The sequence below is a fragment of the Ornithodoros turicata genome, chromosome 2 (genome assembly GCF_037126465.1).
Source record: "Ornithodoros turicata isolate Travis chromosome 2, ASM3712646v1, whole genome shotgun sequence".
Classification (NCBI taxonomy): domain Eukaryota; kingdom Metazoa; phylum Arthropoda; class Arachnida; order Ixodida; family Argasidae; genus Ornithodoros; species Ornithodoros turicata.
In genome coordinates this window covers 68,362,902-68,377,435 of record NC_088202.1, presented here as the reverse complement: position 1 = coordinate 68,377,435, position 14,534 = coordinate 68,362,902, and the positions used below count along the sequence as shown (strand labels likewise).

The 14,534-nt window shown below is 47.4% G+C and overlaps 2 protein-coding genes across 2 annotated transcripts; one reads left to right on the top strand and one right to left on the bottom strand.

Annotated features, from left to right (window-relative positions):
- Nucleotides 1–2,345: 2,345 nt before the first annotated feature.
- LOC135384748 (uncharacterized) lies at nucleotides 2,346–5,465 on the bottom strand. The gene is made up of 2 exons (XM_064613937.1): nucleotides 4,538–5,465; nucleotides 2,346–4,495 (listed from the first exon to the last, which is right to left on the bottom strand). The coding sequence occupies exons 1-2, from the start codon at nucleotides 5,463–5,465 to the stop codon at nucleotides 2,346–2,348; spliced, it is 3,078 nt and encodes a 1,025-aa protein (XP_064470007.1).
- Nucleotides 5,466–7,137: 1,672 nt separating this feature from the next.
- On the top strand, nucleotides 7,138–13,535 carry LOC135383679 (uncharacterized). Its single transcript, XM_064613049.1, has 11 exons — nucleotides 7,138–7,194; nucleotides 8,160–8,343; nucleotides 8,418–8,430; nucleotides 8,534–8,683; nucleotides 8,771–8,881; nucleotides 9,065–9,139; nucleotides 9,346–9,465; nucleotides 9,683–9,748; nucleotides 9,872–10,081; nucleotides 10,322–10,480; nucleotides 12,567–13,535. Exons 2-9 carry the CDS (start codon nucleotides 8,191–8,193, stop codon nucleotides 10,036–10,038), a joined length of 855 nt encoding a protein of 284 aa, XP_064469119.1. The 5' UTR covers nucleotides 7,138–7,194; nucleotides 8,160–8,190; the 3' UTR covers nucleotides 10,039–10,081; nucleotides 10,322–10,480; nucleotides 12,567–13,535.
- The last annotated feature ends 999 nt before the right edge of the window (nucleotides 13,536–14,534 follow it).

Below are 14,534 nucleotides of genomic sequence, written 5' to 3'. Positions count from 1 at the left end.
AGTGTAATGTTCCTTATTCTGGCAACGTCAGCATGGTTCAAGAAGTGGGAAATGTTGCACTACCCTTAATAACACCTGTTGGGCCCAGCAAACAGGATACACATACCCTGATCTGAAGACACTATGCCTAACTCAAAAGCAATATGAAATCGACAAGTAAGTGTTTATTTGCGAAACTATTATGACTGAAATATGGCCTGTGTGGTATAGAACAATGCGCAGACTCAAGTAAACATGCAAAAAATACGTATAAGGGCTCTCTACCTACATGCCGCGATGCGCTCTACGAGATAAACAACACACTACAAAACTACATTCAACACTTTTTGTGCGGGACAACTCTAATGAGCACTTTCATATAACCGACGAATGGTTCAACGAATGCAGTTCGAGTGGTCACGATACATTCCTACGTCGTTCATTGCAGTCGCGCTATGATGCTACACAATATATGTATCTCGTGTAACAAGCCTGGCAATCGCATGATGTACATGGGCAGAAATACGGCCTTCTTTCTTTGAAGGCCAGTCCTCTGCAGGTATATGCTCAAACAATCACCAAGTCTCACGTTGTTGCTCAATCGCTCCCATTCCTGCACTTGTAGTAAAAGCAGCAAACGGGTTGACGTGAATGGCAGCTGAACGGTTGAACTGCGAAGTTCTCGAGCACATAATCACAATTTCACGCCGAAAATGATGTTGAGGTGAGTTTGCGGTTGTTGTTTCCATCGTTCAATAGTTCTCGGGATTACCTCGGACGAAGCGCTCGTCGTAGCCGGCGGCCATAACTGGATTTCCTCGCAAACGGGAGAAGACGCCAGGGAAGTGAGAGAAAGCCTCAGCTGTCATCCAATCAGACGCACGATTCTCTATCTACGTAGATGGAGCAGGTTTATCCCATCTACGTCACAAAAATGGCTGCGCCCATGGCTTGTTTTGGTTTCTTTGATGAATTAATTTTCGTAATAGGAAGACAAAATTGAGAAACGAAGGTGCGTTCCGGGGGCAGTTGGATGTGCTCGTTCTGAATATCACAACCGTTTCAACACATTGGGAAATCGGCGTAGCTGACCTTTAATCAGCTGGACTCGCGCCCTCCCTCTCTCGCAAAATTGCTTGGTCCCTGGCCAAATCCAGCCCACCAGCGCTCTGCCCTCACAGTGCCTCTGACCTTTTTGGACAGCATAGGACTTCGATCTTTATTGTGAAGGGGCTCATTTTTTCATTCCCCACATCACCACCAGCAATGGGGTAGAGTATCGTCACTGGTGGCAGAGCTCCAGTCACGATTATTAAACAAAGTTGTTGTGATATCCTCTCCTGTTCTGGCCATGTGAACAACCAATCATTTTTCCGTTCCTTTGTGTGTTTTTCAATCTCTGCAACTAACCAGCCAAGTTTATGTTCTGCCGCCGAGGCACATTAATACAAGAATGCAGAAATGATACAGAAACGAGGAAAATGATGCAGGCATCAGTCGTCTCTTGCAAATATGCATTTCAAGAGATAGATAAGATGGCGTAAATGGCGTCAAGTGTCGTCCGAAAACGACAACGGTGGTTTTTCGCTCTTTCACCATGAGGTACGCCTCAGTAGTAATAGGTCTGGTCCAGTTAGCCCATAGCAATGCCCCCCCCCCCAGGCCCCTAGCAACGACCAGGTGCGTCTGGGCCGACTTCACTCGCGTATTTTTTCCCGCGCCCGGCGGGCGGCGCGTGTGCGGAGGGTTGTCCGCGCGCTTATCCGTGGGCGGCGCGTGGCCGGAGGGCTGCGTGTGCGCTTACCCTCGCACATTTTTCAGCCTGGGTCGACTTCTTTCACCATTTTTCCGCCTGAGCGGACTTCACTCGTAAATTTTCTCCCGCTACAACAGGTGTGCAATAGGCGGTTTACATGCAATGAATTGCCATACACAAAAGTGCAAGTGAAAATATATTTATTAAAATCAATAGTGTCGGGAATTATGTTATGACTCTGTGTGAAGGAGAAAAACCCAGCCAAAAAACCTGAAGCAGAAGAAACACAATACGATACTCGTAACAAAGGTTATACTTATTACATGTATAATGCTATAACATTGAAGGGGTATCACACATCATACACAATATTTTTTATTAATGATAATTGTGGAAGACAGGACAGAGAGCCTTAGGTATAAACCCGTTTAATGGTAGAACAGTAAGAGAAGAAGAGATCACGCGATGGAGCTAATCGTCGTCTTCAGAATGGGCAATAATGGCAGGTTTCTACAGCCTGCCCCCCCCCGGGCGAGGTGTCGTGGTGCCATGAGGACTCGAGCTTGTATATGTGCTGGATGGCGCGTCTTATGAGCTTTTGCTCAGGGGTTCATAACAGGCATACTCTGACTCTACCGTCAGAGCCTGGAAGCGTACGTTCGACTAACCCCAACTTCCATAAAAGTCTGTTGACGCCAGGTTCTCTGATGATGACCACGTCCCCGACGTCGACGTTGCATTGACCTTTGGTCTTTGAGTGATGCGCGGAGCGGAGTTCTGTCAAGTACTCTTTCTGCCATCTTTCCCATACAGCGTCTATGTATGCGTCACGTCGTTTCCACATGGCGTGCATCGTCTTGTTCGACTGTGCAGCATCTTCCAGCACTTCTGCCGAAGGGGTTGAATTCGTTGCTGGTCTGGAGAGCAGTCGTCTTCCGATGATCATAGAGGCTGGTGTGAGTGGGACGGGCACGGCATCGTCGCTATACACGAATGTGAGGGGGCGAGAGTTAATCATTGCCTCCACCTCGGTTAAGAGGGTTCGCATTTCGGCAAAATCGATGAGTCTCCTTGAGAGGGTCTTCCGTATGGCGTTCTTCACTGAACAGATCAGCCTCTCATAAAACGCACCCGACCATGGGGCTCGTTCCACAATGAAGTGCCATTGGATGCCCCGTGCGGATGAATGGTCTTGAACGAGTGGATCTCTCAGGACATTGCGGATTTCGTGCAGTTCTTTCGCGGCAGTTTTGAATGTTTTCGCGTTGTCGCTGTACACGCTGCTGCATATGCCACGTCGAGAGGTGAACCTGCGGAATGCCTGGAGAAACTTTACAGCTGATGTGTCCTCGCAGAGTTCTATGTGTACTGCTCGGGTGACTGCGCAGGTGAACAGGGCTATGTGTGCTTTGGTGAAGTACTTTCGATTTTGGCGCAGTGTCAAGGGGCCGGCGAAGTCTACCCCTATCACTTGGAACGGGTGACTTCTGGTGATTCGACCGGCGGGTAGTTGTCCTTGGACTTCTGTGGAAGCTCGACTGTTGTTTCTTCTGCAGGTGATACAGCGTCCAAGTATCTGTTTGACTCTTTGGCGAGCACGGATTATCCAGAACTCTTCTCGGAGCTGTACCAGAGTGTCACGGACGCCGGAATGGAATACACGGTGATGAGCGTCGGTGATCAGGAGTTTTGCGTAGTGGGAGTACGACAGTATGAGGGCCGGGTGTTGCTCCGAGAAGGCCTGTTGGCTGGCACTCAAGCGCCGGCCTAGTCTTAGAATGCGGTTGCTGTCAATCAATGGTTGCAAGTCACTTATCTTCGATGTTGTGCGTATTGGCTGGTCTCTAGAGAGGCAGTCTAACTCCACGGGGAAGCTCGAGGCTTGGACGTGTCGAATCCAGTAGCACTGAGCATTTTCTATTTCTTCCGTGCTCAGTGGGCCTCGGTTGGTGTTGCGCCTCGCATTTTCGGTGAATCGAATCACCCAGGCGGTGACCCGGTGAAGCCGGTTGAGGTCGCTGAAGTTTTCGATGGGAATCAAGGATTCCTGAGGTGCAAGCGTAGTTAGCACGATTGGAGTGTCCGGGAGGGTGTCGTCTGACTGTGCTACGGTCAGTGCTGTGTTTTCGTGTGCCGGCCAAGCTTCCGGAGCTTGTTGTAGCCAGGATGGCCCTTGCCACCATAGCTTGGAGCTGATTAAATGCTGCGAGGTAATGCCTCTAGTCAGCAGGTCTGCCGGGTTTGACGAAGACGGCACATACGACCAGTTGTTCTGTCCCACATTGTGCCGTATCTCTCGGACTCTGTTTTCGACAAATTGGCCTGGCTTAGTGGCGCTGCCACGAATCCATTGGAGCACGATGGTCGAGTCGGACCAGAAGTGGTTCGTCGTCGGAAGCTTGAAGTTCTTCTGAAAGAACTTCGCGATTCTGGAGGAGATAAGCGCTCCTAGAAGCTCCAGACGCGCGAGCGTCACGGTTTTGAGAGGAGCTAGCCGGGACTTTGAAGTGAGCAAGTGTGTGGTAACTATACCTGTGTCGTTCACGATACGCATGTAGGCAACAGTTCCATAGGCAAGAGGACTTGCATCCGAGAAGAAGTGGAGCTCGGCGCCGTTTGTGATAGATGCGCCTGGTGTGTAGCAGCGTGGCAGTTGAATGTCGTTCAGACGTTGCAGGTCGGTGTGCCATGCCTGCCATTTCGTCAGTAGGTCTTCCAGTAAGTTGTCGTCCCATGCGAGTTGACATTTCCAGGTTTCCTCTAGAACGATTTTGCTGGTTACTGGTCACGGTAGGACGAGACCTAGAGGGTCGTAGATTTCGGCTACAAGCGTTAGTGCCTTCCTTTTGGATACCGGGTTCTGGTTGTACTCTTGCGACAGGGACTTAATCGGCAGTGACAATACGTCCTTCTCTTGATCCCATGTCACTCCTAGTACTTTGGTAGTGTTGTTGATCAGAATGGCGTTCGGCTCGTTCTTGAAGATCTCACGGAGTTTCGCGCTGTTGGAACCCCATTTCTGCAATGTCATGGATGCCTTGGCGAAGATGTCCTGAAGTTCTCGATACGTCTGACAAGCATCCTCTTCGTTAGGTGCACCCGTTATGACGTCGTCTACATAGGTGGCGTCTGTCAGTTGCTCGATGGCTGCGGGGTGTTCTTCCGCAACACAACGAAGATGGTGACGTAATGTTGCTGCTAGGAGAAATGTGCTGGGAGCTGTCCCGAACGTCACCCTTGTCATGCGCCATGTCTCGACGTCAGGTAATGGCTGATCCGACGTTGGTGGTGTAGAGTACCATAGGAAGCGGAGCGCATCTCGGTCTTCCTGGCGAATGGCGATTTGAAGGAAAGCCTTTTGGACGTCGGCAACTAACGCAATAGGATGGAGGCGGAAGTTCAGGAGTAGGCTGAGTATGCTCGGGTTGAGGTTCGGTCCGGGATCGAGGTTGTCGTTCAGCGATCGTGTGAAGTCGTCATGCGAAGAGGCATCAAACACGATCCGGACCTTGGTTGTTATCCTGTCCTCCCGAATTACGGCATGATGAGGCATATAGTAAATATGAGCTTGATCGTTGTTGTGGGCATCATGTGATACTCGTTCTGCCACACCAGAGAGTAGGTATTCGCGTATGGCGGTGTCGTACGTGGCGGCTAGATCGGGAGATTTCAACAGTTTTCTGGTGACTTGCGCCAAACGTCGCTCTGGTGTCTGTCGGTTTGGTTCCATGGAGACGTTTGCGCGCCATGGTAGCGACACCACATATCATCCATTATCCAGCTTAATGGAGTCTTCAAATTCTTCCAGTACGTGACTGTCTTTCTGTGTTTCGGTCGCCGAGATGCCGATACTGTCCAAGGTCCATATACGATCCAGTACCCACATAACCATCGACGTCCGAAGGATGTCCCCAAATGGTCCTGTCGTCCTGGTCGGACAGTAACGTCGTAGGAACATCCAGAGGATGTCAGGGTAATCGTCCGACTGTCGTCCATCATGGATATCTTCCAAAGACATCCTTGGGATGTTTGAAATTAATCCGACGTGGACAATGATCTAACACGGACACAACGAGAACATTCCGAGGTATAGAAGAGACCAGTAGCATAGATCACCATGAGGAAATATGTTCTATTGCTCCACGCGTTCATGCACTATGTGCCACGCACTAGACAGTACAAGTACATGAAAGTGGTGGTTGTGTAGCGTGTGCGTTGCTCACTGGGTGTGTGTTAAGCGTGTAGTATTAAGTAGTGTGTTGCTCAACGGGGCAAAAATACTGACAGAAAGCGCATATGCCTGTCAGAAGTTATCAATACAAAACGTTATCTTAAAGGAGTACAAAGGGCCATAAAAATGTTCAGGTTAAGACGTCTGATGAAAGTGTGTGTGTCATTTTATACCGAATAGCGCGAAAGGCTTTGATGTGTACAATTTGTTTTAAAAAAAAGAACTCACATAAACAGGACTCCGCACGTTCACCCATAACGAGGAGGAGGAGGTATGATGCCTCGTCACCGCTGGCGTTACAGGGAGCACGCGTTCTGGTTCGCCGGTCAGTGGAGGTCAGCGCCTTGTCCCTTTGCCGCCTTAAACCAGTTTTGCCAGTTCTCCCCGAGAATTGGGAATAGAGGAGCGGCCGAGCCAATAGCAATGATTTTTCAGAACCCCGAACAACCGAGTAGCAGACGACAGCGGGGTAGCAGACAACATGCATTTCTCTGGAGCAATTAGCGAGCGTGATACTTCTAGCTTCAGCGCGAGGTTCCAGGCAGATCTTGTACCGCCGTTGCGCACAGTCGCTTTTTCCCGCGTACTTTAAATTAAATATCTGCGATAATTATGACTCTGTGTTGTGAATTACTACTGATGGTGCGTCTTAGTGGCCTACTTAACAGTTATATAGGAAGAAAACAGGGCGTTAAAAATGACTTCAGTGCTACTTTAAACACTAAACGTTAATGTTCTTTAAAAACTGGCATAATTTTGCTGGAGCATGAGGAACTTGCAATTTTAAAAGATTTTAATTTTTCAAATTTTCTCAAATTATGCGTCATTATTTTTGACGTGTTGACATACATTTTGAGGTACATTCCAAGAAATGCATGGAAAATTAAATAACTTCAAATGGATTACGGTGATAAAAGGATCACATCAAGATATTTAGAAAAAAAAAACCTTAGCAGCATCAATTTTGGGGATATTACGTGCCGTCTCTTGTCGCAAGTCAAATAATAATCGATTTATAATGTTCATATTACCCATACACAAAGCTCCACGGAATTCTGAAACCGAAACTCTCTATAGCGGTAGTCCGCTCTACCTATGCGGTATGAAGAATGCAAGGAATCCCCATCGATATCAAGTATAGTATCGCGAGCGCCGCCATTTGCAGTTGCCGCCAAGAACAGTTTAACCGGCGCTTCGTCCATCGTTTCTGCTGCTTTTTTGATCAACTGTGAGTTTATTTTGATGCATATTTGTGAACAGCTAGATTAGATTTATGTTATACCCAACTCGCGGTTGAAATTACCAGGTTCAGTTCTTCAAAATGCCGAATGTTAAAGAGAAAAGATATGCTTACAACATGGCTTTGCGAAAGTGCGAACAGACACTTGATGTTATCAATCATGACTCCAGTGGTAGACTTTCTTCAACAAGTACTGTTGAGCCGTTGCCGGCACCACATAAAGCTGGCACTCTAAGTGATCCATCGTTCCCGGCCAGCAGCGAGATCAACGTGTGTGCGCCGATTGCGTCCCCACCTGATGCAACGGACGCACCGTTAGACAGCTACGATAGTGCCCACGAAATTTATTCCCCCAGCAGTGTGAGCCATCGGGATTCGTTACCATCCAGTGCAAGTGATGAAAGAGGCCCCGAGGATGATCCTGACTTGCTGACGGGTATGAGGACATGGGCAGTAGAGTTTAACATTACTCACGTCGCGCTAAGTGCCCTTCTAAAACTACTGAAGAGGCATCCTGCTCATTCCGAGTTTCCTACGGATGCCCGCACACTCTTGGGTACTCCGCGTGGCACAGCGTCCCATGTTTTGACGATGGGTAAAGGAAGGTATTGTCATTTTGGGCTGCGCCACGGTCTCCTATCCATTTTGGAAGGCAGGAGTGATATACCCGCTGTGATTCCGCTCAAGTTAAACGTCGGCGGACTTCCGATAAGCAAGAGCAGCAAGCTCCAATTGTGGCCAATTCAGTGCCTCGTAACGGTTGGCACTCTTGAGGTGATATTTCAAGTTGGTGTGTATGCTGGAGACGAAAAGCCTGAGCCTGAGAGCCTGAGCCTAAAGTCTGAAAGCCTGAGCCTAAAAGCCTATCACTTGTTTTTGATGACTTGTGCAGCCATACATGCAATCAAGTAAGGCAAGTGTGACACGTGGTCAAAAACATTTCATCCACACAGATGTTTCTTGTTGTACACTTCATCGAGAAGAATGAGGTTGAGATCGTCCCTGCGGGTTAGGTCAGCGGCACAACTTGCAAATGGCCGAGGGTGGCATCGCACAAGGTTTAACAGATGGTCAAAAGGAGCTCCCCTTCACAAGACTCCTGGGATGTCTACGATGTGGATGTTAAGGGAGTCTTCGGTATGTTGTGGCTAACATTTTGCTGTGCATCACCGTAAAACTTTCCCAATTAAACGTATAACTTTTGCTCCCAGACAGTAATAGCGCGTAAGCACTTCCAATTAAACGTAACTGCTCAACAGAACAACGAGCCTTGTACTAAATCTCGGGCAGAAGTTATGACACTTTCTAAATCGATCCTTGCACATAGTCACCTATGAGGAAGCACGGGCCAAGCTAAATCGTCTCCAATACACGTCTGACATCACCAGTGGCCCTGACGAAAACACACGAAAGAGAAAGCGGTGTCCACCACAGCGCTACTTGACAGAGTCGTCTGAGGAAGATGTCGCAGACAAATGTATTTATTTTCCACTCTTTATCTTCATGCTGTGCTAACAGGTATTTTGTAACACAGCAGTTCACCTTTGGCCTGTTCTCTTTTCAGCAACAAAGAGAAGGCGTACACGCCCCCTGCTTTCGGAGTCAAGTGATGACTCTCTCTCTGTACCTGATCCGCCCCCCATCCCTGAAACATTTCCACAAGCAATCTCAACAAGTGAGCCAAGTTCAGTGCTTTTGGGACGGGTAATTCCAACGTTACCTTATGGCTTTAAGGGATTTACTGCTATACATAAATATTGTGATAAAAAATCAGCTGGCTTTTCTTGCAATGTATCATACAAACCATGAACGCTCTCAAAAATGGTTTCATATATTATTATTGGCAATTACCTAATAGGAAGCCGACCTGATGCATCCACATCAGCAGATGGTCATCAATTTGTCGGATTTTCATCGCAGGCCGAGGTGGAAGGTACGTATGAGAAGCATATACTCACGTAGCAATATCCGTCAAAATCCCATGGCCAAATCTGTTGCCTACAGATGTCAAATTAAACGCATACAGTAATTAAAGCTAGATAATTGTAAATAAAGTAAGTATAGTAATGTAATTGCAAGGGCATGCTCAAAAACATAAAGATGACGCAAAATCATGTTCATCTGGCTGTTGGTTTTCAGCATACGAAGACCAGAATCCTTCTCTGCCCTTTGATGACACCTCTCAACAACAGCTACAACTGAGTCGCATGTCTAATCCGGGGTCCTTGACACCTTCAGCTGTTCCATCTCCACTCACCGGTACCTTTGTCCACCATCCTACTACTACTACTAAGTCAAACTAGCTATTACGATGTAGTAAGTAGCTAGCTATTACTTGTAGACACAAGTAGCTATTACTAACTATTTGGTAAGTATCTAGCTGTTACATGCATATTACTAAGTCAAACTTGTGATTGTGGTCAGCATATGTTTTGGGATTAGGGAACGTTCTTTTTCTGTCTTCCATTACATACAGAGACTCAGCAACCAAGGGAGGTGTCTCGACAGAGGCGACAGCTTAGGCAGCAGTCTTCCGGAGACGGTATGCATACTGTTCCTAATGTATTCATGTGTAACACTTCGTGTAGTCAAATGTGGCGTGCCTTACTTTGCACCATGATGGACATGTCGCCTGTGAGGTATTCACTGGTCTATTGTTTCAAAGAATTCCAGAAACAAGTCCTCAGGACCCTCTACATGGTGCGTGTGGCCCAACAGCAGCATGGTGACATGCTCCAAGAACTGTGCAGCCGCAAAACGCATTCTGAAGATTATGCTCGCCCACCCCCTGGCACTCATTGCTTCCCCGTTCGGAACATCAGCCCAGCTTGAAGAGTTTAATTCATCGCTAAATGAGAACAAAAAGGAATGCCTTGTAAGATTTTTGTCACACTATCAGAAACTACACTTGTGTTGCGTATTACTTGCGTGTGTATGACTACAGAGTGTGAGGTCACCACAGCTGCATGATACTCACTGTGCAGAAGTATTGCGCTGCTAGAGTCGTACATAGACTGGGACTTTCGGAATCAATATATCACGAAGATGTACACCATTGCAGCACACATTGCCCAATTCTTCCAATTCGTACAGTTGTTAACCTTGTGATGCGCAGGTCAAAGAGGTAGCCCAACTTGGAGGAAATGAAGTGGGGGCAGCAACCCGAACAATTTTGCAGTACCTGATGACTTACGAAGTTGCAACTGAATACAGTTGGAAAGGACAAAAGGGGAAAAGAAGTTCTGCCTTCTTCATTTTCCTGGAGTGATTGTTCGTGAGTGTAAACCAGTTTCTTATGATTTGATTCAATAGGGGTCTAACCAGTAGCGTCGGAACTATTTTTCCACTGGGGGAGCGAAAAAAGGAGCTACCGTAAACATCATCGTCATCATCATGACTTATTTTCCTTGAGGGCTCATGCTGGCGTTGTACAGGGTTGCTACATAAACTGTAAACGTGCTCCCAGCAAACGACATGTGCATATTTGTACAGTAGATCTAAAATAACATTTCAGAAGTGTTGTAATTAAATAGCGCTTGGTGGTGGGCTAGTTGGTATGAGTTCAGTGCGTCCGGCTTTTTTTACTTCTGCGCAGTGCCTAGACCTCGTGGCAAGTAATGTGTAAGGAACTTCGGGCACTTTTCCCCGGGAATCGTCGCGGTATGCTCTTGTATGGGGACTGGAAGCGAATATCGTCTGATCCGCAAGCCTTCTGCGAATAAACCAGACTTTTCTGGGGCGGTCTGGAGCTCAGCAAGACTGTGTCCCTTTGACTGGGTGTCACGCTGTCGTTATCACTCCAGGGCGGCTCAATAAGAAAAGCCGGATAAATTACAACAGCGGGTAACTTTGGACACCGGTACGGTGGAAAGTGAGGAGCCAGCAACCAAGTTAACAGATAGAATATTTTACTATGACAGGTGAACATATACATACGTAATATGAAGACAACACGCAAGCTGCGATACATATCTCTTACCAGAGGTGTGGCTTTCTCCGATGTCTATGGCGTTTGATAATCCTGTAACGCTGCTGCAGGCGAGGCCTTGATGGCGCTCCCTCGACGTTGCCACTGCCGACACATGAACACAACACCGGTGCGACGTTTCGTCTCAGTCCATCGCACTTGTCGTACTACAGGTCTTACACACCAACTCGAAGTGGGCACCCTGGCCACAACGGAATGAAATCTGTGGCTGCGCCTCGCAAACCGCCATTATAACAACCCTCTGTCTTCAACCGGGCGGTTTCTTGACATCCTTATTTCCCCCAGATGGCTGGTGTCTTGCGTGCCTTTCGCTATTCCCGTTTGCGCCTCTGTCCCCCCACCCCACCCCACCCCACCCCACCCCGTGGATTGAGTCTAGTAATGCTCGCGCCTACCGGTACACACTTTCTGACTGATTTATTGCACTTCGCACCAGAAACCTTGCCATGGTCAACTCCAGAACCCAGTGAACCGGACATCATTCGTATGTAGCTCTTCTCAAACGGTCTCCGCACACAGTGACAGTGGTAGGCTCTCTGTTTATTCCTCTCTAAATTTATGGCCGCCGAAAGAACACGGGCCATTCCGTTAGATCGTAGAACATCACGACACTGGGCTGACACTGAGGGAGCCGTGCTCCCCCATTCGTAAATGAGGGGGAGCCGTCGCTCCCCTTGCTCCCCCTGTTCCGGCGCCCCTGGGTCTAACAGTAGGTCTGCTGGCGCTGTTGTGAGTAAATCATACGTAATAATTAGCAGTGTGCGAACATTTAAATTTTTGAATAAGATTTGAATATAAATACTTGGACATAATACAATACTGGTGTGGACACAATTACTGTATTACTGAAAAATACAGCACTATTCGATTGGACTCTGAATATTCGGTTTTGCACAGCCCTACAAATTTTCCATTTTCTCTGTTCTGTCATGGAATACCAGAAGAAAAGTTAAATTCGTGGTACTTCAGTGAGTTTGAGGATGTTGCTTCAAACAAATGGATGGCAGTCGTGGTAATGTCCACACTGCTTGCCTTAGTTGGCCTTGCAGGGGGCATACAATGTCAAGACTAACACAGGGGAGGGTGCAGTCACGTTCTAATGTGCCGGGATGCACACATTGGCACATATGCGACCAACACATAATTATGAAACCAAAGTCTACAAAAGAAAATGTTCAATTCTATACCACTTCCTGTTCTACCGGTCTCTCATGCAGGGATGAGTTACACAGGTTCTGGGACACCTCTCTTTCTTGGAGAAATGTGCTGTTCCCATGTGCAAGAAAAGTTGCCAGAGGCAGATCAGTCGTCAAGTCTTGTTTTTTTTTTCTGTAATGCGCTTTGCGGTACTTACGGAACTCTTATATTTCAGAGGCAATAAGGAGGAACAAAAAGTTGACAAGTGCAACGAAAGACGAAGTCGAAGGTGCCATAAAAAACTGGTTACGCCATGCCACTGAGAGGGTTAATGCAAAAGCTCCACGTTGACAGAAGAGACTGTCATGAGACTGTGATATCCTGTGTGTTCAGTTGTACCCCTTTAATGAAAATTGGTCCGTTTAGCTCGGAGACTTACCGCTTAGTGTTAGCAGGGATCCAAAGACACTGAGCCTATTTTTGTTTCTTCCTTTATTCATTAAATGCATTTCATTAGTCATCTTCTTAGCTCTTGGAACTGTAGCAAAATTGTTAATAGGGAAGTTGTAGAGGGCCTCAGATTCTGTTATTTGTGAATATGTACTGCCATGGCCACCATTAATCAATCACTCGTTCCCGTGGCCTCGCTTCGATAAGCGCCCGACTATCGGAGAACAGCGGAAAGCAATTGTGCTGTCGGCTCTCACTTTGGGGGCGGTCGGCTGCAGCAGGTATGGTACTCTTTATTGACAACACCTGTAAGAGCAGTGCCCAGGCACAATGAAAGAAGCCCCCAGGAAATTGTCCACGAAAGTCCCAGATAAGCAGTCTTCTTTCATTGTACTTCAGCCGGATTTTTTTTTTCACCCTGTTCAGCCGGGCTCACAACAAGTGATACTATACCAGCACCCGGCCATCCCCCAAAATAACAACCGACCGGTCAAATGCTGTTTTCGCTGTGTTCGCTGTGGAGAGACTTTCGGAGCCTGGCCATGGATACCGGAGGTTGGTTAACATAGCCATCACAGCACACCCCTTTGTCTTTTTCTGACTCCGAAAAAAAAACACTTCTAAATCTAAAAGTACCATGTGACAGTGAGCTTCAGCACTAGTTTTCCCAATATATTTTTAACGAATGAACACTTTTTGGAAAATGACTAATTAATCTCAGTTAATGGGTAAACAGAAATGCTAGGCTGAGGGTCTCGGGACTTGTTGAAGTGTGACATTCTTTTTAAACGATGGGTTACAAGCATACCCCTTATGTGTGTAGCACGATGTTACACCATGAATCTAGTCATTAACCAAATAAAGCCATATTCTTGTTAATTTGTGTTGACAATTAATGTTCGGAATGCGGCGTCGACGCCTATATCTCGTACTCCTCCGTATTAGCCGGCATGACGTCAAAGAGCGAGGGAGTCCAGCACGGCCGCAAAGTCCAGTACATTGCGGCTTATGAGTCTCATATGAACAGCAGGAAGACCTGGAAACGAAACTGGACTCCCTTGAATCATGTGGCATGCCGTCTAATGCGGAGGAATGCGATAAGAGATCCTAAAAATGTCAGTAAGCAACGGCTGCCAGTTGTCCACAAAATGTCTTTTAAATGACAGATGGGATGCCACACGGTTATCCTCTGGATGTCCAAAGATGCTACTGGGACTATCCCGAGAACGTCTCATAGATGTCATCCGGATGATAAAAGATGTCTTTGAGACATCTCATTGTCCAAATTCAAACGTCTTATGGACGTTTAGCAGATGTCGATGGTTTGCTGGGTAGTGTGTGGAGCTCTCCTGAGCATTGGGATACAATGTTGAGCACGGCGATTTGGTGACAACTAGTCGTCTTGACGGAATAGGCCGATGAATAGAGACCCTGTAGCGTCCAGCCGAGAGTGGTCTCAACGGCTTGTACTCCTTGGTGTAGGTGGTGCGTTCGACCGGTGGCGAAATCCCAATAGTGGTCGGCGCCGATCAACAGGCTGATTGGGGCAGGGTCGTCTGGAGCGGTATAGTATCAGCGAGCACAAGTCCATACGTCTTCATTTTCTCCGTTATTTCCGTTGACGGAGCGTCAAGAACCTGCGAACAGATTCGCTCGACTACCAGCGCAGTGATGGTTTGTTCTTCTATGGATGAATTACCGAGTATGTGAAGCTCGACGACGTTGACTGGCTGTGGGCGACTCGCAGTGTGCT